Below are 23,194 nucleotides of genomic sequence, written 5' to 3'. Positions count from 1 at the left end.
TCAGCCCTGTCACCAGGTAAGAACAGTGACTAGGCCTTTATTTTTTTAAATGTTCTGGGCAGGACCAATGTGTTTATTGGAAAGCTGGGAACGCTAGCACTGTAAAATAGGTATCATTGCAGTTAATATTTGAAGTATGATCACCTTAACAAGGTGTATCAAGCAAAAAGACTTTGCAAAATACAGTAAAACTGGTTGTTTTGCCTTACTGGCAGCAAAACTCAGTACTGATTGCCTCTACTACACACTTACACGTTTAACTGCTGGAAACAAAGTTTTCAAGACTGCAGCGGTAGCCTGAGTTTTACCTTTGGCAGCTGAAAAAAATACCGATTAAGTAAATGTTGTCTTCTGTCCTTTCTCTAAGAGTTTGCTCCTGTGCAGGGCAGTGCCGGGAGAAGCCGGGACTGGCGGCGGCAGCAGCATCCCCCGAAGGGGCAACAGCACCCTCCAGTGCCCAGCCCAGGAGCATGGGGCTGCCCGGCCACGGGAGGAGTAACACAGGGCTGCGAGCGCTCGCTTGCTTGTGGCTCGGCTTCCTCCCGGCCCTGCGGCAGCCTTGGAAGTCAGCCGTTCGCAGCAGCAGGGTTCTGAGACCTGTCAGTCCCCAAAATCTCTCGTAAATCCCCATGTTCTCCTACCATAGAATCATAGAATGGTTTGGGTTGGAAGGGACCTTTAGAGCCCATCCAGTCCCACCCCCCTGCGGTGAGCAGGGACGTCTTCAACTAGACCAGGTTGCTCAGAGCCCCAACCAACCTGGCCTTGGATTGTCTCTAGGGATGGGGCCTCCACAACCTCTCTGGGCAACCCGTTCCAGCGCTTCACCACCCTCTTTGTAAAAATTTTTTTATTTATATCCAGTTTAATTCTCCCCTCCTTTAGTTTAAAACCATCACCCCTTGCGCTGTCACAACAGGACTTGCTAAAGCGATTGCCCCCATCCTTCCTATAGTCCCTCTTTAACTACTGAAAGGCCACAATAAGGTCTCCCCGCAGCCTTCTCTTCTCCAGGCTGAACAACCCCAGTGCTCTCAGTCTGTCCTCACAGCAGAGGTGCTCCAGCCCTCGGATCATTTCTGTGCTCTCCTCTGGACCTGCTCCAGCAGGTCCATGTCCCTTCTGTGCTGAGGGCTCCAGAGCTGGACGTAGCACTGCAGGTGAGGTCTTCCCAGAGCAGAGCAGAGGGGCAGAATCACCTCCCTCGGCCTGCTGGCCACGCTGCTGGGGATGCAGCCCAGGATGCAGTTGGCCTTCCGGGCTGCAGGTGTACACCGTTGGCTCAAATCAGCCATTTAACTCAAGAACACCGTAACGAGTCCACCACCACCGAGGTAACCCGCAATTCTTCCCGCACGGCATCACAGAGCGCCGGTAGCCCTAAGGGCTCCAGGCCCCGAGGCGCCCGGTTATAACGGTGAGGGGGGCAACAGGTCCTCGGGCGGCGGCTGCCCCGGGGAAGGGCAGGGCTTAACCCGCGAAGGGAGCCCCGCAGCCGAAGGGGCTGACCGCAGGAAGGAATCCTCCGCCCCGGGCGGCTTCCCCGGCCAGGCCGCACCGAGCACCGCCTGCCTCAGGCCGGCAGAGGCGGGCCCGCCGCCTCCCTCACCTCAGGCTGCGGCGGAGACACACCGTCGCCTCACGGGCAGGCGTGGGCGGTGCCCCTCCGCGCACGCGCCACTGGACAGGGCCACGCTCCCTTTCCTGCGTGCCCATTGGTGGGTTGGGCGTGCGTGGGCGGGGATCTGGCGTGCGTGGGCGGGGCACGGGCCGGAAGCGCTTCCCTGAGCGCTTTCCCCCAGCAGCAGCAGTGGCGGCGGCGGAGCATTCCGCGATGGAAGGCCTGGGCCCGGGCCCAGGCTCGGGCTCGGAGCCGGGAGCTGCGGGGCGGCTGCTGACGGAGGACGAGATGGCCGAGGTGAAGAAGGATGTAAGTGGTGGGGCGGGCCGGGAGGCCGGAGCGCGCGAGGCCGGGGCGCAGGGCGGTGGGGCGGGGTGGGGCCAGGCCGGGGCCCGGGCGGGGGAAGCGGAAGCCCTGTCAGAGCGGGGAGGTGGCGGAGGCGGGGGGGACCGGGACCCTGCCGGGGCTCCCCGCCGCCTTCCCGCAGGGCGGGGGCGGGCCTGGCCCTAAGCTCGGGGGGCGCTTCCCGCTGTGCGGCTGGTAACGACGCGCCCCGGGGCCAAGCATTCACCGGGAAGCTCGGCTTTTCTTGTTTTCCCCTCAGCAGCTGCTCCCGCGCCGCCTTTTGAGGCCAGCGCGACAGGGGTTTGCTTTTCGTGGTGTCTCTGTACCGACGTGAGGCGGGGGGGAGCAGAGGCACGAGTAATTGGCACCGAATCCAAAGGTTGGCTGCAAATGTACGTGCTTCTCTTGGCGTTAATAAGTTTCTCTCTTATAGACCGTGAATATTTGGATTAAATATCGGTAACTTTTTTTTAGAGGCTTTTTGTTATATATTTTCCTGATTTGCCCCCCATATTTATTCACTTGTGTCTGGAATCTGAGGGAAGACTTCATCCTGATTCGGTCTGGATTTACTTATCTCTTGGCTAAACTGGGAAGCAAGCAATGTGCTAAACCAAACTCAACGAGTGATTGATTAACATAAAAAAGGAAAATCACAGTTCATCAATTATTTATTGACCACCCATGCTTCTGTTTTGTAATTTGCAGTGTCTTATGTTGACTTATTTGGAGGTTTTTTTTAATGTCCCTTTAAAGTACAATAAATGTTTGGTGTTCGGTTTTGGTTTCTTATCAGCTTTATGTGTGCATAATCTTAAGTGCTTTGTCATAGTTTTGTGAGGCATGGGTTTCAAGTTATTACTTGCTTCTGTGGAGCTACAGGGTAATACTGCAAGAGTTACCATGCAGTAGTTACACCAAAAAAGGATTAAGAACTACTTAAATCAGGCTATATATGTAACATGATATGTATGTTAATCTCTTGGTGACTGAATTCATGACTGCATCTCACAGATGTCACTTCAACCCTCAATCTTACTGCGCCTCCAATAGTAATTGGAGGATTTAATGGAAATCTAATACCTAGAAAAAAATAACATTAGTGTTATAATCAAAATACAATCCAGTAAATTCAATTTCAGAGCTTCTTCTCTCAGATTTTAAATGTTGTGGTTTCATGATACAAAGTGCTGGTTTATTGTCAACTCGGCTGTTTCAAAGCTGTTGAAGTAACTTTGGTAGGATCACTTCCAACAGAAGTGCTGTGTTACCAGAAGTTCTGTGTTTATTATGTGACAGCGTACCTCAGAAAGCCAACTTGCAAGGAAAACTTGTTTTCAGGAGGAATTATAAAGGTTGGAGTCTTACATTTGAGAGCTGTGAAGGAGACAGTGAGCCGTACAAAAATAATCAATACAAAGCAAAGTATATATAAAGTTTCTGTCTAATGTGTTTACTCTTTGTGTCCCTCATAAACTGTTAACCTACAAGGATAGTACAGAGGGGAATTCAGAACTGATACACTTCATATAGTGAAAGATTCACTACAGGAAGATGTTAGTCAAAACACAATAGTCTTTCTATTCAACAACTCACTCGATTCTTTTAAAGTTGAAATGTTGACTGTCTTACATTTCAGAGTGTGTAGATTGATCCTTCTGGTGGTAGGATGAGATTTCTATGAGAACTGAGGAAATCTGTATCACCTCCTACATTCGTAACCATTCAGGCATGGGCTTGTTGCAGTAATAGAACCATAGAATGCCCTGAGCTGGAAGGGACCCACAAGGATCATCGAGTCCAACTCCTGTCCCTGCACAGGACAGCCCCAAATTCACACCGTGTCTCTGAGGGCGTTGGCCAAGTGCTTCCTGAATATCATCAGTCTTGGTGCCGTGATGCCTCCCTGGGGAGCCTGTTCCAGGGCTCCACCACCCTCTGGGGGAAGAACCTTTCCCTAATACCCAACCTAACCCTCCCCTGGCCCATCTCCCTGCCATTCCCTCGGGTCCTGGCGTTGGTCACCAGAGAGAAGAGATCAGCTCCTGCCCCTCCTCCTCCCCTTGTGAGGAAGCTGCAGATGTCGTTGAGGTCAGTTGGACACTCAAGATGCATTCCGGAGCCGCCTAAGTTGATATAAGCTCTACCATTGCACTCTTCTGCTCTTACCGTAGTTGTTCCGCCACGACTAGTGGCGATGTGACTGCACATTACACTTGATCGGGCAACTAATCTGGCTGTGGGAGGGGAAACAAAAGCACCAATACAGTTTCTTGACTGGATCTTCTCATCCACCAAGGAAGGGGTAGGAACACACAGGGGGTGAGCATTCCTTGCACTTAAATTGGCTGCCATGCAGCTGCACCCTTACGTTTTCAGTTTTACATTGTATTCGATCTAGTGGTGACAGTCTGCAGCCAAAGGCCTTCCTTTCTCTTCCATGTGTGTTCATCTGGTGTTTTCTTTAAAACTGTGTAACCACAGGCTGTTTGTTGACAGCGAGTATTTGTTGGATCCTAAGAGCAACTAGAAGAACACATTCATCCTCTGCTGTACTTAGTGGAGCAGTCCAGGAAGCTTTTTCTTCAAGAGCTAGTGGTGCTTTCCTTAGCACCAGCATGCCAGACAGTATTTTGCTGTTTGAAATATGTTTAAAGTGTGTCTCTTATATCTAGCTTTTTCCTCTGCTTCTATTTACTGAGCTAGTAAATGTCTATAAGCAAACAGTCATTTTCAAATTTTAATTTTTAAATGCTGCTCTTAGGGAATCTAATCTCAAAAAGCAGGAGGATATTTGAAAACTTTCTTCAGGAAAGAAGTTTTGTTTCTTTCCATCCTTTCACGTGACTTGTATGTAAAGATGCTTTTCCTTCTGGCACTCAAATATTTTTTATTTTGTCATTTTTTGAATCAAATGAGACTTGGGGGCGTTAGTTTTTCCACATCAGTAATATTCAGCTAGTGGGTATCTGACTTCTTGTGTAATTCTGCACAGTGAAAAATGCTGGTGGGAGGAAACTGCCAATTTTGTAGTATTACATAAAACGAGAGCTTGTTTTTCAAGCACAGGGATGTCGTTTGTGACTCTGATCTTCACAGAGCAGCAGATACTGAAATCAGAGAGTTGTAGCACATGCATTAATTCTGTTTTGATGTTGGTATCAAGCAGGCTAGTTATTGTGCAGATTGAACGTACATTTTGGTGATGTTTGTGCTTGGATGTACCCTCTGAACAAGGTGGAGGGAGATTTTTTTTTTTATAACTGTAAAATAAATTGGTCGATATAGGAGAGGGCACTTGATCTTCCAAGGAGGAAATCAAAGTGGTAACATGGCAGTCTTTAATTCTGACATTGCTCCTATAAAATTACCTCCAAAATAAATTGGTAGGTTAGAATTGAGTATGGTTACAAAAGGTAGGATGTTTCTGCGGAAGATCTCGGAGGGAACGTGATCGGATACTGGGCGTTACAGTTCCTGAAGATGCAAAGTGGCACTGCTGCTGAAGTGCTCAAGGCAGATGTGTCTGCCTCATCATACCCAGCGTTAATAGACTGCGCGCTGGGGTCTTGAGACCACGGATGGAGTTCCCTCCTGCGGGCAGATTGTTCCACCTCTTTCTTTTTGCTGGTTATGGAGAGGGCTTAAGCAACCAGTTTATGCTTGTAAGCTGAAGTTACGCTGCAGCAGGTAGAGCCATTTTGCTTTTGCCGGAGTCGTCAGATGAGGACAAAAAGCAGTCAGTAAAGTTGTTGAGAGTAGGTACATCTGTGGATGAAAGGGCATGTATTTTGGATGCCAGTGATCTGCTGAACTTGTAAGTAGTGGTATTTATTTAATGAACCTTTTAAACTGTGAGTGTATTCATGCCATTGCTCTGAGACTGCTTTTACTCGATGTACAGAAAACATCAATAACTGCAGTACTTTGGAGTTGTGCCTCATGGGTGCAGACAGTATGGAAATGTGGTGATTGGGTAGTCAGCGAGAGTGAGTGTGTCTAGACGAAGTGAGTAGGTGCTGTTGTGTTTTGTTGGTGTGATTTCTTCTCATTTTTACTTGGTGAATGTTCTGAAATGTGATAACCACAGACTTGATATAACTAAGATTTGCAGTAAGAGTTCACCTTGTGAACATGCATTAAAACTCCTGAGTTCACTCAAAAAAAGGTAATGAAAAGGATAAATAAATTAGATAATGTTTTTTTTTAAAAAATCTTTTTTACATTAAGAAAAAATTCTGGTAGGTAACACAGTGGCAGCTTTAAAAGTTATTTCCTTAACCTGTATCAAAATCACATAGATTTCAAATACAGGCTTTTAAATAAATTGAAAGATTGGCTAATACTAGTTTTGTTTTGTTTTTCAGGCCTTAGAAAGGATGCGTCCTTACCTCTGTGATAAAATCATAGCTGAGAGACACTTTGATTACCTACGTTCAAAGAAAATACTCACTAGAGAGGACACAGAAGAAATTTCTTCTCGATCTTCCAGTAGGAAAAAAACTGGGAAGTTATTGGACTACTTAGCAGAAAACCCAAAGGGACTAGATGCTTTGATCGAATCTATCAGACGAGAAAGAACACAAAACTTCCTGTTACAAAAGATAACTGATGTAGTGTTGAAAGTCAAAAACGAAAAACTTGAAGCTCTCAAAGGTGAGAAGTTCGTAATAATATTTTGTAAGACATGAGTTTTATTCTGAGGGTCTGCAAAACGAAACTCCAACAGTTCTTTAACTCGTGTTTCTTAGGACGGGTTGGGTTTGGTGTTCTTTGGCTGTGGTTTTTTGTTTCCTCTAGTGTTTGGGACAACATTCTTGGAAATATCACCAGTTTGGCTTTAAGATCCTAGTGCATGTGTCCTGGCTTTGCCTTTTTCCGATCTGAACACATCATAAATAATAATTGCAAAAAAACTCTATCATGTGTTGTTATGATGGATAAGCCTGTCTTCATGTTTCAGTTTTGTTTTCTGTGAGGTTCTTATTTCAGAACTCAAAATAGGTGGTTATCTTCCACCTTGTATTTCCCTTGAAGTCACTTACTGCAGTGGCAGGATGCTCTGGTTTTGTTCATCTCCGCGCCTCAGCAGCAGATAAGCTGGCAAATGCAACCTGAGGGGAATCCTCCTGCATGTCTTCAATGCCAAAACTTAAAATGAGAGACTCCAAATGTATGCATGTGTTGCTTCATACAGGTAGAGAGGTTTTGTTGATGCACAAAGTTTGAAGTGACTATATGTACTCATATTTGAAGGCAGATAAAGTAAATATAAGCCTTCTAAACCAAAAGCCTTACTTCCCCTTCCAACACCCATCAAAAGAGAAATACAGAAGGAAGTAGTACATTTTAACCCAAGAGGTGAAAGACCTGAAGTTTTCTCTGGCTTCGGGTAAAACAGCCTTCAAATGCAGTGCACTCTGGAGTAAAACCATGTAGCTGAAGCGTTTAAAAGTTTGAAGAACCATGTGAGAAAAATCTTATCAAAAGGTAGGTCAAAGGGCTAAAGTAACTGCCTGACACTAAGCTTAAATTCAGTAGCTGATGCAGAGATATGAAGAAATCATTCGCATCAGCCTAGATAACCTGCATGTATTTTCTTCTTTTCATTTGACATGGATATTGGGATGTCCCAGGTGAGATGAGAGGTTAGTCTGTTAAAAATGCAGGCAATTGATCTTGGACAATGTTAGTGATATTAAATCAGAGCACAGTTTTAAGAATGTACGATATTGTCACTAACTCCAGTCTCTGTTTTTTGTCTTAGGTCTAAGCTGCAGCACCTGTATGACCTCACTGTATGGAGGAACAAATAATCTTTCTAGATCATATTCTGATGAATCTAATTTTTTTGATAAAACAAAAGACAAAGAATCTACCCAGATCCATCATCCAGAAGAAGATTATAGCACCGCCGCATTTGTGTCTGCTGTCTCTCTTCATTCAATGAATTTACCGATAGCAGAGATGGGAAATGCAGAGAGTGCTGTTTTCTCAGCCACCCTTCCAGGGCCTGGAGACCCCGGGGCACCGCCTCTCCCCGCCGAGCTCCAGGCAGAGCAGCAAGAACCGTGTACTAGTTCTAGTGACAATTGCTTTTTGCCTTTAAGATCGCGTTCTCTTCAACCACAGTGAACATTGTGACTTTTGGCTGTTCATCCAAATGGTACTGAAACTTTGTGTGATGTCTTATAAAGGTTAAAAAGATGTTTTCAAACTGCTAACTAGCAAAAACAATCTATGTTACTTACTGTTTTTAAGGAGGGGTTGGGGTTTTTTTTTTGTAATTGGGTGACTCTGGAGCTGCTTGATTTATGTTCTTTAGGGAGCTTTTTTTCAAAAGGTCATGTATTATACCAGCAAAGGTTTGTTTTTTAAACCAATGTATTTAAGATTTGCATTTAGTTGCAGGTATTTAAGCTGCAGTTATAGAACAAATGGATTTTTTGATTATTACCAAAACTAACAAGCCTGTTTCTCTTAAAGTTTCTGTGACGGGTGAATTGGGAAAGATGGTTAGGAAAAAGTATTGAGTATTGAAAAATAACAATCAGAACTAAAAGCTTAAGCTCACGTACCCACAAGCTTTTAACTCATTTCCCAAATTAAGCATTTCTCTGCAGGGTAAATTCTGCCCTCTGTGTATGTGTGTGCAGCTCCGTTTGCAAGAAGAAACCCAATCTGGCCAAATCTGTAGCTATACTTATTTGCAAGAAGTTTTCTTAATTGTCTGAACTTTGTTCTCTGTCCTACCAGTAAATCAAAAGGCACTCGGTATCGCAGTGATTTCAGTTAGCAAATATACTTCCACAAGTCTTAGCATGTTATTCTTGTATATTAGTTAGAGATTTCTGATTTGAGATGCACTTTAAGTATAAATTCTCATCAATACTGGAAAAGGAATGTAAACTGCTGTAACAGCATCGTGTGAGCTGTAAGATAATATTGTTGTATAATGCTGTTAAGGAGCAAAGCTTGTGTGTTTTGTCCCAGTAGGTAAGTGGAGGAGGAGTCCTGTCGCAACAAGTGTCCGTAACTGAAGGACTCTTGGAAATGTTGCACTTCAGAGACCTACTCTTCAAAGCAGACAAGTTTACATTTCAAATTGTTTGGAGTCAAATGCATTTTAAACTATTTCAACATGGGAAGGTTCTCATTTCTTGACACAATGTAACATGCTGTATTCCACTCGTACTCTACTCCTGAGCTGTCATCTGCTTTTTATGAAGTCGGCCTAGAACCACTTTAAAATTACTAGGCAAAGGCAGGCGCTTCCTTGGAAACGTGTACGGTTGTGTTCTGTAGTACTACACTTTAAAGTGACGGGATGTTTTCAGTATGTCAGAGGATAGGTTTGTATTTAACGTTTTAAATTATTTTGGCCCTCGTGCAGTTCTGTAGCCATGTAATTCCACTCAAATTCAAACCCAGGTAATATTCCTAAACTGTGTTCCCCTTTTGTGGAGACAGGCCATCTGCAGGACCGCAATATAGTCTCTACATTTTTTTGTGTTTATTCTGGTTTTGAAAGTAGCTTAAAATGAACTGCAATGTTCGGTTATGCCCCATACTTAGTATAGGAATAGCTGACATTCGGTAGAGGTGTGGGCTTCTCTTCAGTATTTATAAAGATCCTTGTTTTTCTCGTGTACATCAAAGGTCATAGACTGTCAGGATGGTGAAAATGCTTTTCAACAAAACTGCTTGGTTTAGAAGGCACTCTAGAAGTTAAGTGCCTAGATATGCAAGCAAAATTTTGCTCTCTAACAGAAATTAGGGTTTCAATCCCTCTCTTCCATTAACTTGGGCTGCAGTTGCACATGCTCAGGATGTCTCCAAATTGATTTGTCTAAATGCCTGCTGTAACCATGTAGAGCTGTGGTTAGGTTTGTGTCCCTTCTTGGATTCTTGTAGGTGGACGAGAGCGAGCAGGCTTGGCCTTAACTGAAGAAGAGCATTAGCTCAGGGTGAGGACGGCCTCGCAGCTGTAAATCCAAACGCGCGAGCCATGCTGCCTGCCCCGCTGCGTAGCCTGCAGCACGCCTGCCTGTGCAGGGACCGCTCCCGCAGTGGAGCCTGTTAACCTGAGACTTTAAATGAATGTATTATCTTACCAAGTGTTTATAACATGCCTTTTAAAAAAAAAAATTGAAATATTTTTATCACAATTTTTGGAATAAATTCTTTTGTATAATTACCTGTTTTCCTGTCTGCCTCTCATTATTAAATTGTTGTAAGAGCAGTTCATGCCAGTATCTAGGCGTGTGGTTTTGGTTTTGTGTGTGCAGGAGGCTTTTGTTCTCATTGTCTTGCTGGAGAGGTTTGTCTTTGGTGGAAAGACTGACTTAATACAAAACACCTGTGCCTGTAGGACTGCGTTCAAGAGCAGCGCATAGGGAAAACGCACACGTGAAATGAAGACCTGCGCTGCTTAACTATACTTTCTGTGGTTCGTGACTAGTATTGCTAACCTGATTCTTGCTTTTTTTTTTTTTAAATGACTGGACTGCTCAACTTCTTAAAGATGGGGGAAGTGCTGCTTCCAGCCATGCATATATTGACTTTGTTCTTAATTTAAGATTTGTAATTTTTTTTTATTTTTAATAGTTGGGGAGAAACAAAACCTTCTGAGCGCTGGGGAGTATGACTCAAAAAAGGACTTGCAAATGTTGCAGGGACCGTGGAGCCTCACTTCAGTGGTTGTTTTCATCGTACTTTGTGTGTGGGGGTTCTTTCAAAATAATTATTATGGTACTGATTATTGGGGATCAGCTGGACCCAGTTTAGTATCTTTGCAGTTAAGGAATCGATCATGTTATAACCAAAGCCCCTTCCTTAGACTTTATTCTGCTTCCTTGGTAGTGCAAGTAACCTCAACAGCACCAGTAAGTATTTTAGCTGATGCAAACCCAGATACACGGTCCTTGTTGATGAGAGAAGCCTAGTACAAACTTATTCCAACAGCTTTGAACAATCTGTTTTGGTAAAGGTGGCCGAGGTGGCTGCCGAAGCTATCGCTGGGTAGGCGACGTTCAAAGCGAACGCTCGGAGGAGAACGCCTTTTCTCTCCGCTTGGGCCTGCAGGTGTACAAAAGGAGAAACGGAGGCTGTCTCAGTTTCATGTCTGACTCTCTCTGGTCACTCAGAGGGGGAAAATCTCCCCGAGTCACTGGGGTGAGCCCCGCGGCGCAGGCACAAAGGTCAGATTGTTCCATTCCTCCTCTTCCTCCGCCGCCGCCTCCTCCTCCGGAGGGATCCCCTTCGCCACGCGCGAACTGCCCCCCACGCCCACACCCAGGCCCGGAGCCCCGCCGCGGCTTTCCCGTGGGGGCCCCGCGGGCCCTGCCGGCGCGGCGGCAGGCCGGAACCCTCGGCGCGGGGCCCGGTTTCCGTGCGGGCGGCTCGGACCGGCGGCGGCAGGCCCCGCCATGGCGGCGGAGGGAGGCGATCCGCTGGGCTATTTCGCGGCCTACGGCAGCTCCAGCTCCGACTCGGAGGCCGAGGAGCCCCAGCCCGAGGAGCGGCAGGCGGGGGGCGGCGCGGCGGCGGCGGCGGGGGGCAGCCCGGGGCGGCGGCCGCGGCTGCCTCCGCCCGACGAGCTCTTCCGTAGGGTGTCGCAGCCGCCCGCCTTCCTCTACAACCCGCTCAACAAGCAGATCGACTGGGAGAGCCGCGTCCTGCGGGCGCCCGAGGAGGTGCGGGGCCGGGGGGCGGCGGGGAGGGCCGTGCAGCCGCCCCGGCCCGGTGTGACGGGTGCCCTGCTCTCTCCCGCAGCCCCCCAAGGAGTTCAAGGTGTGGAAAACCAACGCCGTGCCCCCGCCGGAGACCTACAGCCCGCCCGAGAAGAAGCCCCCGCCGCCCCCGGCCATCGACATGGCGATAAAGTGGTCCAATATCTACGAGGACAACGGCGACGACGCGCCCCGGCAAGCCAGCAAAGCCAGGTTCCTGCCGGATGAGGAGCAGGAGCCGCCCGAGTCGGGTGAGGCCCTGGCGAAGGCGGCGGTGCTTTGCTCGGAGCGGGGAGGCGAGCTGGGAGGGAGGGAGGGAGGGAGGGAGGGAGGGAGGGAGGGAGGGAGGGTGGGTGGCCTCTGTGAGGGGCCTGTGACTGGAGCCCTCCCTGCCCGGGACGGCGGGGAAGCTCTGGCCTCTTGTGCATCGGTCGTGCTGCTGAAGGCTGCGGGGATGGTTGGGCCTAAGCGCGGGTCTTCTGGGTTTCCTAGGGTCAGCATAGACTCTCACGCAACCCCGCTGCTCCCCTTCCGCTGTCATTAGCAGAAGCAATGTTTAAAGAGTCTGCAGAGCTGTAGTTAAACTAACAGCTTCAGTCACAGTACTGCTAAAACAGAAAGTGGAGTGAGAGCTTCTTCAAACACTGCTGCCTTGCCTTAGGGGTAGATGCAGGACAGATTATTTTTATAATGTTTACAAAACTTGGGGGCCAAGAGGGGAGTTAAATAAAGCTTCCATGTGGCAGATTACTGATGAAAATATTTACTGTCCTCTGCTTTTAATCATGGTACAAGCTGTAATGGTAATCTAGGAAGTACAGAAGTACTTGACAGGAGGGAAGAATTAGTTATTTTAAAACTTGCTGGAGAAAGAGTAGCCAGTAACAACCAGGAGAATAAAAGCAGAAGGAGAAATTCTGGGCTTTCAGAACACACGATAGTGTCTTGGTTCACTGGTAAAGTTGTCAGCAGACCTTTTCCAAAGGAAGGTGTTATTGCTGTCTTGCTCCTGTTTTCTGGGTGTTCCTTCCCCAGGGACAGTTTTCCTTTGCATGCTTCCTGCCCCCCCCGCCCCTTCGCATTTCTCTTAGTCAATCTTCATCCAAAGAATAAGAAGATAAACTGAACTGTTAATTGACCTTGGCATTATTTCCTGCATTTTAAATGTGATTTTCTAGCTTTTTGTCTTATCTATTCAAATAATTAGGTTTTTAGAACAGGTACTGTACAGTAGCATAGTAAGGCTTCTTAGTTATCCTCAACAGTCTGTGGTAGTAATGACAAGTAATCATTCCTATTCTGTCCACATATTCTCCGCATGCCAAAGATGAGGATGTTGTCGGTTAAAACTACTGTGTCTTTTTTCCACGCACCTCAGATGTGGTTAAGGCAGCTGTTCTGAGACGAGGATGGTGTTTAGGGCAAAAATACTGGCTTTGCTGACTTTGATTAACTCTGTCTTTTATTTAAAGATGATGAAAAAGATGATGAACCAGCTTCTGCTAAGAAACGTAAACTAGACTCCGGGGAGCAGGCAAAGAAGAAGAAGGTATAAGCAGGGTGTCCTGGATTTAGCCATGAGAATTTCAACGAACGTGGATTCCCCTGCTGGAATGGGAAACAAATACATGTTTACCGAATTTCTCTCTCCTCTTGGGTAGGGAATTCTATTTCTGTAGTATGCTTGCCTTTTGGAAAGCACAAAATTAAATGGACAGTGTCGTGATAGAAACTCGTCTACTGAACAAAATTTAAACCTGTTTATTTAAAAGAGGGATTTGGAAGAGGGATCCGTTGTGATGGATGCTTGTGCTCATGCACGTTACAGGACTTCATGGTATTTTGTTTATCAAGAAACCTGGTAACGTGAGCTTTTCTGGACTGACTTTTCCATTGTGTCAAACCCTTTTATAAAGGAGTATATACTAAAGATTCTTTAAGTAGTGTCCTGTGATATGTTTGCATAACATTGTTTTGAAATGTATGTAAAGACTGCAAATAGGTCACTGGAATAAAACTACATGTGAAAACACCTGCGGTATAAATATTGCATTGCATGCTTGGTGAATAGGAGGGATGAATTCTGTACCGTATGCATTTCGGGGATGTATTTCTTAGGACACAACAGATTCCTCAGGGTTTTGTTTCTAATAAATATACAGCTGCAAGCTGAAAAAATACATGGACCTAGTAACAGAGTTTAATATTTGATAATTAGTTTTGATGTTCTGTGGCCTGCATCAGTGAAACATGAGACTAAGCGATGCAGGAACAATTGAAGCATTTAACATATTCTTCCTAAAACTTGAAAATAGAATCTAGATATTTATGTGGAAAAATATTGCGACAAAGCTGTGATAGTCTTTACTGCCAGATTGTATTTATTCCAGTACAGACAGTCAGTGATCTCAAAGTGCTCATCAGGGTATGGTGCATTTGTGATATGCTGCTGCATGGATTTTTGGGTCTGAATATGAAAAAGTACCAGCAAAACTGGGTTGGAGGGAGGGTTGCTCTAGGTTTGTTTTCAAATAAAGCTTCTGTGCCTTCGGAAATCTGCAGTGAGATTAGGCCTACTAATAGAAGTTTGTATAATTAAAGTATTCACGCAATTCATAATTTTTATTTTCCTTCTGTCTTGGACTAGCTTTAATTTAGCAGAACAGATTCTGTATGCATATGTGCTAATATGATGTTAATATTTTTAAAAGTGATTTTCTAAAAAATTCTTTTGAACCTCAATATATAGAAAAATGTATTCATTTTTAGTGAGTATATGAGGTTAGCCACGGGCTATGCAGTTCTAGGCTTGGCAGTGCGATAATGCTTCCTCTGGATCCTTCTCTTCCCGCAGACTCTGCAACCGCTCCTAGCCAGTTTCACAGGCTGTCGGGCCAAACCCGTGATACATTCCACCCCTTCTATGCTGCCAGTCTGGAAAGCATTCAAAAAATGGTCCTTGTGCACAGCTGAGGGTTCCCTGTGCCCCAGCTCTCCTAGCGCGAGCCCTGACACCTGATGCTGTCGTAGCAAGCTCCGCGGTGAGGGACGGCGTCGCAGGCAAAGCCGATGTGGTGCCAGGTCTGCGTACGGTTTCTCAAAATGCTCCTTCGCCTCGGGTTGCGATGGCTGGGCTAGAGCAGGGGCTCGGCCGGCAGGGACCAGAGCAGAGCTGGCTTCTGGGTTGCGAGGGGAAACCTCCCGTGCCCTTAATGGTGACCCTGCTGGGTTCCAGCTGGGATGAGGACCCCTTCACAGCAGGCATACTTACCCCCCTCTGAAATGGAGCCTTCACTAGGTGGGCAGCCAGTGGAGTGTGACAGTTCAGGAGCTGTGGATATCTGCGTTTCACTGAGTTGAGAGACCTTAAATGCCTGTGTTTTGCTTTGTCTAGAATGCTAATGTAAATTCTCCCTTCTTCTAGTAATCGCACATGAAACTTCCACTAAAAATTACCATCTAATGCAGACCGGTTCCCTTCCAGGAACAGCTGTCGCCATGCAGTAATGCAGCCTTACATCATCCGCTTCAGGATGTGGGTTGTCACAAGCTGGTCTCCAGGTCCTGTTCGTCTGGGGCCAAACAGTTTCTGTGAGCCTCACTTACAAAGAAATGAAGGACATTTGCCTTGAAGTGCAGACCATGAAGCCTCTGAACAAAAAGTCTCACTCTAATTTCTTTTTTTTTTTCCTTGTATCTGCTGTCCTACTATTGCTACTTTGAATGTGTTAATCTTCAGTGTGTGTGGTAGAAAAAAAAGACCGCTTGTGCTCTGTTTTTAACAGGAATGTGTTGCTAGCATAGCTGGCATAGAGACCTGAGTGCAGGGAACAGCAGCAAGCTCCTGTTCAGATATGAAAATGAGATGATCGGCCACTTTCCCAAAGGTTCAGTTTTCGTCCAGGCAGCGAGCTGCAGATTACGGTATGACTAGCAAGACACTTTTTGAGAAATCTGCCTCTGCTATCCTGTATGTACAGAATTTATTCCAGAGTTATGTGGGATGAATGGTACCATTTCTTGAAATCTGAGGGATTTGACATGAAGTGCACTGTTCAATGACCGCCTAGTTCTCAAGTCTTACGATAGTTCTGTTTGCTACTGAAGTGCTCCTTGAAGGGCGTTACAGCTGAAGGTTAATGTCACCAGCTCTGGCAATAGGATGCATTCCCACTGCCATGACCAAGGAGGCTTTTGTCCTTGTATTGTTTGCTCTGCTATTCTGCGGGGCAGCTGAGGAAGTTACCAGGCTAATCGCTCCTTTTGTTTTCAGTTAATATGATATACATGGTATCCAGTTGTCTTGAAGTTAATGCCATCTGATACTTGGTTTCCAAGGAGAAAACCAGCATGGCTAATCTGGGAGAAGAATGACTAATTGTATTATTTACAGGTTGAGGAAATCTTCATTGTAAGCAGTGACTGTGGCATCTTCCCTATTCAGGAGAAATGGCAAAAGCAACTATGCTGCTTTTTGTCAGTAAGACCTCTGAAACAAGGCTGTGAGAAAACTTCAGCTCCAGGCAGGCTATCTGGGTGGACTGGATCTGCTGCTGGAAGGTTTTTGGTAGGGATGCTTCAGTGCATCATCTTCGGGAGAAGATGATGCAAGAAGTGCTAGTGCTGCAGCTTCTGAAGCAAGTCAGATTTGACATGCAGGACACACAGCAAAGCCCGGAGCAGGGCGGGGACTGACCTTTCTGAGTTCAGAGGTAACAGACAGCATGTGCATTTTGTTGTAAGTAAATGAGATTGCATAAAAGAAACGTTACGTTTGCATGATCAGTGACTTGTGATGCAAACAACTACAGAACTCTCAGTAGTGCAAGAAGAGTCCTAACTGTGGTGAGAAAATGGCTGGAAGGGTGCGAAATGTTTCTGGTGATCAGCTTTGATAGTGTGGTACCTACTGAGCACTACTTGTTTCTGCAGGGGGAAAAAAAACCACCGGTGTCTCTAGCTGGTACAAAGAGGCTGTTTGGAAATGGCTGGATTGAGCTAGATAGAAGGTAGCTACTAGCCAGGAGAGGAAGAAAAGGAGAGACATCCCACTGATTTTGCCAAGGATCTGTAAGATCTTACTCAGATACCACAAAGTGCTTCTAAGAAAAATGGGCAATAGGCTAAATTATAAATGCTCATCTGGAGTTGGGCTTCTAGATCAAGGTTACTGTTAACGTGTTCATGGCATTCATAGCCACGAAGCTGTAAAACCACCAGCCATCATTCAGGTTCGTCAATAAGTCGCTAGACAGAGCACTACTGGAAAAGATGCAGTCACAATAAGCCTTGGAATTATAGGAGTGCATCCAACAGTCCCCTAAAGGGGATTCAAGTCTTCTCTGTCCCCTTTTTGAGTGATTTGAAGTGACAGATTTACAAAACAAGAAAAATGGATAATGGAGTGCTGAAAGCAGGCAGATCAGGTAAGTGTGAAGAAATGAGCAATAAGATTTTCTCATTTGTTTTGAAAGTAGAAGAGGGAAAGACTCTGGAAAAGCTGAAGGTCAAAGCTTGATGGAACAAGAAATAGACTTGCAGGTTTCCTTCAGGTTTGGGCAGCTAATAATGAAGAACTGGCTACTCTGTGCATCAGGATCAGTGAAATGCGTGAGTGAACGCTTACTAAACTTAAACTGATAGCTCAGATGTTCAAGCAGTCTCTAGAGAACAGTTTATCCTGGATTGCCTTTCAAGAGGAGACAGTGACAGCGAACATACACCCCCGCTGACAAATGGGGAAAATTGGCTCTGAAAACGAGCCGTCTATTGACTCATCACTGCACTGTTCTTAGGATGAATCAAATGTGATGATGTTCATTATGCATTACAGAAAAAGAAGGAAGTAAAGATGCATACAAGTTTGATCTGAGAAAATTCTCTTAAAAACTTGGCATGATTAGGAAAACGGTGGCTGGAAGGCAATTAATTTGCGATTAACACATTGTGTTGCCTCCAGATGCTGGCACAATAGCAGCTACATTACTTGGATTTCCAAGAAATTCAGGACGATCTGGAAAAGAAGAATTCACATGAGTATAAAAGTACAGCTGTTGAGGATAATGGCTTTCCTGGCACACAGTGCTTCCTCCCAGAAATGCTAATGGAGAGGTTGTTGCAAGGCATCCCTCGTTAGTCTGCTATTCCTATGCGACAGCTTGATGCATACTAACGCTATTGAAGAACTGATTCATTTACAAATGGTGTGTGATAAGCTTAAGGCTGCCAATCCAAAACTGAGTCCAGGGACGTGCAGTGTGTTCCACAAAGGGTAATTTGTTGTGAACCTGTAATCAGCGCAGCAGGAGGACTTTTTATCAACGGAGAGAAACGGAAGCTGCACGGTGCTGGCTGGCTCTTTCTTTCTCTGGTGACAGGAAACTCATTTGCCAGCTTGCTAATCTTGCAAAATCACGGCAGAGTTTGGATGAAAAGATGTAACGCTTTCGGTCACCAGCAGGATGCAATTTGGGTTTTCTTTTCAGGCTTGAAAGGCTCTCGTGCCTGTTCCTGTCTTAGCTTGCTGATTTTTTCCAAACACCTTTGACTAGTGGTCACAGACACTTGTGCTTTTGCTTTGGGTCTGGGTTTGATGTGAGAACAACACGGGACTGTCTTAAAAGTGTGGAAGCTGATTACAGCTGAGGTGTGTGTTCTTCAAGGATAAATGGCTGTACCAGTTGAAGGGGACCCCTGGCAGTGGCTACAGCTGTGGAGCATTTCCATTTTGAGAGAAAATGCATAAGGACACCCACAATTACTCAGTAGAATGGAAAATACTGAAAGGCTGCTTTCAGGATAGCTGGAAACCCCCCAGCACCATCAGGCCTGGGCACAAGCATGGTTGTACCGGTGCCCTACGAAGGTGAGCTTGTTGGGAGGTGAATTGCTGTAGCAGCAACAGAGTGGAAATGGCTGCCCAGGCGTGCTCAGGAGGAGATGCCAACTCCTCTCTCTATAATTCACAGGAAGGCAAACATTACAGAGGAAAAAACTTCTCAAAAAGAAGACTAGTATGGGATGTGCTCAGAAAAACCTTGAGCAAACGGAGGCATCTTGCTAAGAAATCCGATTCCATTACTGCCAGGGCTTTTTCTGGATGTCTTGACTAAGGTGAAGTTTCAAGGAGGATGCAACGAGGTGACAATTAGCAAGGCAGTGTGCGGCTGTCTCAAAATGTCAAGACTGAAACAAAAGCGGGATTTCTGTAGAGTAAAAGGCTGGCATAATACGGAAAATTGCTGAAAGAAATACAGCCCTCTCATTGCACAGGAGGCTTCCCATGGGACATGGGAATTTCAGGGAATGGTTCTGTTCCTGAGACAAATGTGTTGGTAGCAGTGTACTGCTTTCTAAAAGCTTGTAAGTCATATAATTAGGAACCAAGAAATAGTGGGAATAACAGAGGGACAGAGATTCTCGTGAGCTAGTTCTTCATGCGGAGAGTATCAGAGACCAAAGGGAGTGACCTCATATTCAGAGGAGTCCACAGAATTTGTGTCGCTGATAGAAATGTGCAAAGATCAGTTGGACCTGGAAGGTGGAGTTGCACCAGAGATTGGACTGGGTTTGTGCTGCTGGTTCCTTTGAACTATTTTCTTCAGGGCACTTCTGAAAAAAGCAGGAATTTTCAGGGAAGCCAGGACCTGTGGAGTTAGATTGACAGAAGAATGCAATGAATTCAATGAATGGAGATAAGCGTTTGTGGTCCTTATCAAATAATTTTATCAGTGCTTTTCATTTAGAAGATGAAGTGCTTTTCATCTTTAGAATGCTTTCGTCTTGGTAGCTTCAAAAGATAAATCCCACCTTTGCTTCGCTGTAGCTGCGAGCAACAACGCAAGTACTCTGTGTTTTGCTGCCTTCTGACAAGGTCAAGGTATTCTTTGGAGCAAACATTGCTTTCCCATCCCTTTGCTTAACTTCCCCCACCATCTGTTTTTTGCTGTAGATGGATTGATATGAAAACAAATACAGGATTAATACAGGGAAGTGTAGTGGGGAGTTAAAGCTAAACCACAGGAGGTGATTAACAGGCTCTCCTCAAACCAACCCAATGAACCAAACGCCGCCCACAGCAGCCGGCTCCCAGCTGTTCCCCAGTAACTGGGGAGCCTTTCTGTAGGGAAGCAGAACACAGTCCAGTTTTGTTAAACAAGTAACTTTCTCTGACACAGGGTGGTAAGAGATGCCTTGTGGAACCAGACCAGGTAATGTGAGGGACTCATTTCACTTCTTTGGTAGGAAGGATCACAACTACTTAATAAAGACCTCAAGAAGGGTTTACAAAAACCACATTTCTGTTAGGCTTCTGGTCTAGACAAAGTGTCACTTTCTGTTGTAATTAGAAGATGCTTAAGAGAAGTGCACAGATCCCTTCTTTAGGACTGACAAAATGGCATTTTCTGAGACTAAGAGCTTATATATTTTCTGAAATGTTTTAGAGAGTTGTATTATTTAATGTAGTTATAAGGCTGGCAATGGTAAAGGCTTGTTCGAAAACATACTGTTATGATAGTCAGGAATACTGATTTTTATATAAGATCTAAGGGTTTGCTTACCATTAGTGACCTGTCAAATGACTTGTTCTCACAGGAATCTTTGTGCATGTCTCTTGGATAGTTGTAAATAAGCCATATCTCTCTGACAGTTTAAATAAGCCATGTCACTGTGATCTTTGACACTGTAATGAAATACTGCTTACATCTTACAAACTTAAATTTTTCAGAGTATCTCTATAAAGCAACATATAGACAACACAGAGTTATAGGCTATAGAATTATTCTATAACATTAATAGATTCCTTATATTATTTCCCCACAGAAGCATAATTGACAACTCAAGCTGGTAATACGAAAATAAGTAGAATCCTTGTCATTAAGTGATTCCAGTGCTGATGAAAAGGGAGGCTTACCTGACACAGATTGTATATATCTAAATTCAGGCCTCCTTGAATGGTCGAGAGATGGTGGCAATTAAATTCTGGTCCCCACCCCCCTGCTGGGGATCCCGCATTTCCCTGCCTTTTCTCAGCTTTTTTGGGACAGCTTCAGCACACAGTAGCTGTTGAGGCAGTAAAGTATCAGGTAGCTGGCAGAAACATGCACTGCTACATCGGCAAAATTATCCAACAGACCACTGGACAAATGAAGCCCTGCAATATTTCAGCTCTTCTATGCTACATTTGCTGGCTTTTCAGTTGTGCTGCTCCAGCAGAGGGTGCTTTTGTTAGCTGCTGGCATAATGCCTGTTTGAATTTGTCCTACTTTAAACTATAGACCCAATTTTCTTTGATTCAGCCTAACACCTGATTAAATGGCTCTTGAAAGAGTACACATCTATTTGGTTGCTTTCTTAATTTCTTGCTCTAGATTTTTTTTAGTATTACGAAGGCTTTTTGAACTGGTTTTGCACTGTAAATTTCAAATACTGTTTGAATGCTCTCTGGGGAAAGTTGCCATAATCTTATCTCTTTCAAAAGAATTCTTACATTCTGCAAAAGCCCCATAGATTTCAATAGCATTCCACGGATACTAATCTGAAAAGCTATCACATTTAGTAACAGCACTAATTCCCAGGAAACTCTGTAGGATTTTCCATCAGTGCTGTGTTTATATCCCAGATTGTGCATGTACACTTGAACATTAAGAACCTTAAGTAAAAGCTGTTGGGAAATTGGCTCTCCTGGTACTTGGGAAATAATCCACTTCAGAAGGTCAGTTCCACCTCGAACATTTGTTTGGTTTTCTCAATTATATTGTTTATGGGTTTTATTTGTTAAATAAGCAGCTCTTCTGTTTTTACTGCAGAATAAGCAGGTTTACTGACCCTCCTGGTTAAAGCTACAGGGGTGTTGGGAAGCTATATGAGATATAACCACTTCACTTCTGTTTCTGATATCATGCTAAAGGATGCTCTTTAATCTGTGGCTACATGTACATTAGTAAGTCGTTTGGCACGACAGGAGAGTCCCTGTAAAGTGAGCTGGTCAGTACTGTGGGCTAGCTCGGCTTTGCTCCGGTAGACTCAATGCCCAGCAGCAGTCCAAGGGCATTAAATGCACTCCTGGAGTGCATCTCCTGGTTTGAGTTTCATCCAAAAGGAATCCAGTTAGTGCACTCTGAAAACCAAAGCAGAGTCTGCCAGGCTGATAGGGAGAGTCACTTCAAAAGCAGCCTCCTGATCCAAACCGAAATACTTCTGCAGTCACACCCTGCCTGTGCAAGGAGCGCTGCACACCCAGAACCTTGCTGGGAGAAGCACAACTGCATGCAAATCGGCTTCCAGTTTTGTGCTCTTGGTAGCATGCCAATATTGCCTTCTAAACTTGAGCTTTTTCACCACCTTCGATTTTTTTTTTTCCTATTAATTGAATTACTGGTTCTTATATTAAGTAGAAGGGGTGGTGGAGAAAGAGCGCGAGAGTAAGTGGCAGCACTGATCATCGCTTATCTGCTGTTCCCAGACTGGTAATATTTCTCCTTAGAGATGCCACATTCGTTCCTGCAAGAACCTATACGTGTGTATGAAGCTCAGCTATGTGTGCATCCCACTATGGGCAATGGAGAGTCTGTTGTATATGAAGCTAATCACACACGTGAATTTACACCGCGAGGGGCCATAGCACTGAGCCTCTGATTCTTGATAGGGGCTGAAGCCTTGTTGTGCACCTAGCAGTAGAATAAGGAAAAGTGATTTGTGTTTTTTTTTTTTTTACTCCTAGAAAGAATGGATCCCTTTCCCCTCCCTACGCTTTCTTCTCATGAAAGCGTAACTGACATCTGAATTTAGCAAGCTTACAAAAACTTTTTTATTATTATTTCAGTATAGTTGTCTTAAAAGATTAATTTCTCCCTGAGGACATTTGGGCAAGGTGGAGAGAGAGATTGATTATTTCCAGATGCTCTTTGCTGTCAGGCAAAGAAAAATTCTCTTCAGCTTAACATTTGTGAATGTATTTTGAAAATATATTTTTTTGTATGCAAATCAGACAAGGACAACGCAAGCCAGTATGACAGGCATCTTAAAAGTGCCTGAGATCATAGCTTTGCATTGTCATAGCTGCATTAATAAGATGGGCCTTGCCCCCGCTGACTGGGCTAAAAGCCTTTGCAGCTTCCCTCACTGTATCTCCTACGGACAAGCAGAAGAGATGGGATGTATTTTCATGCAGAGTGTTTTGCAGTGGACAAATGACTCAGCAGTGCTTGCTGAATCAGAGAGATAAAAATACATCATTCATCTTTTATCTGATGCTGTGGGTACGTTTCCTGATGGGCTTCCTAAATATCACACGCTAACTGTTGGCAAGACTTGGCACAGGGAATGACAAGTGGTCTGACTTTGGGTTTCTGGGGAGTATCCCAAATTGCAGAAGCAGGGAGAGCTGATGTCTCGCATGTTACCTGAGAAGAAAGCCGTTCAGAGAGAGCGAGCGTGCATTCTCATCCTGCTCACCGTGCGCTCTGTCTCGCTCCCTGCGGAGCACGAGCAGCAC

At 45.1% G+C, this 23,194-nt stretch overlaps 2 protein-coding genes across 2 annotated transcripts; both read left to right on the top strand.

Moving 5' to 3' along the window:
- Positions 1–1,760: 1,760 nt before the first annotated feature.
- Positions 1,761–10,163, top strand: BCL10 (BCL10 immune signaling adaptor). The gene is made up of 3 exons (XM_064455441.1): positions 1,761–1,930; positions 6,334–6,622; positions 7,734–10,163. The coding sequence occupies exons 1-3, from the start codon at positions 1,835–1,837 to the stop codon at positions 8,099–8,101; spliced, it is 753 nt and encodes a 250-aa protein (XP_064311511.1). The 5' UTR covers positions 1,761–1,834; the 3' UTR covers positions 8,102–10,163.
- A 1,010-nt stretch (positions 10,164–11,173) lies between these two features.
- On the top strand, positions 11,174–13,729 carry C6H1orf52 (chromosome 6 C1orf52 homolog). Its single transcript, XM_064455442.1, has 3 exons — positions 11,174–11,661; positions 11,741–11,948; positions 13,170–13,729. The coding sequence occupies exons 1-3, from the start codon at positions 11,395–11,397 to the stop codon at positions 13,250–13,252; spliced, it is 558 nt and encodes a 185-aa protein (XP_064311512.1). The 5' UTR covers positions 11,174–11,394; the 3' UTR covers positions 13,253–13,729.
- The last annotated feature ends 9,465 nt before the right edge of the window (positions 13,730–23,194 follow it).

The sequence above is a fragment of the Phalacrocorax carbo genome, chromosome 6, assembly GCF_963921805.1.
Source record: "Phalacrocorax carbo chromosome 6, bPhaCar2.1, whole genome shotgun sequence".
NCBI lineage: Eukaryota > Metazoa > Chordata > Aves > Suliformes > Phalacrocoracidae > Phalacrocorax > Phalacrocorax carbo.
Note: the sequence above shows the minus strand (reverse complement) of the source record. Positions and strands in the feature narration are given on the sequence as shown.

What these genes read in the sequence shown, in the direction of transcription:
- BCL10 (XM_064455441.1), top strand. Translation starts at nt 1,835, where the DNA reads ATGGAAGGCCTGGGCCCGGGCCCAGGCTCGGGCTCGGAGCCGGGAGCT. An exon ending in TGGCCGAGGTGAAGAAGGAT is followed by an intron (nt 1,931 to 6,333) that starts GTAAGTGGTGGG and finishes TTTGTTTTTCAG; the next exon opens with GCCTTAGAAAGGATGCGTCC. An exon ending in AAAACTTGAAGCTCTCAAAG is followed by an intron (nt 6,623 to 7,733) that starts GTGAGAAGTTCG and finishes TTTTTGTCTTAG; the next exon opens with GTCTAAGCTGCAGCACCTGT.
- C6H1orf52 (XM_064455442.1), top strand. Translation starts at nt 11,395, where the DNA reads ATGGCGGCGGAGGGAGGCGATCCGCTGGGCTATTTCGCGGCCTACGGC. An exon ending in TCCTGCGGGCGCCCGAGGAG is followed by an intron (nt 11,662 to 11,740) that starts GTGCGGGGCCGG and finishes TCTCTCCCGCAG; the next exon opens with CCCCCCAAGGAGTTCAAGGT. An exon ending in GCAGGAGCCGCCCGAGTCGG is followed by an intron (nt 11,949 to 13,169) that starts GTGAGGCCCTGG and finishes TTTTATTTAAAG; the next exon opens with ATGATGAAAAAGATGATGAA.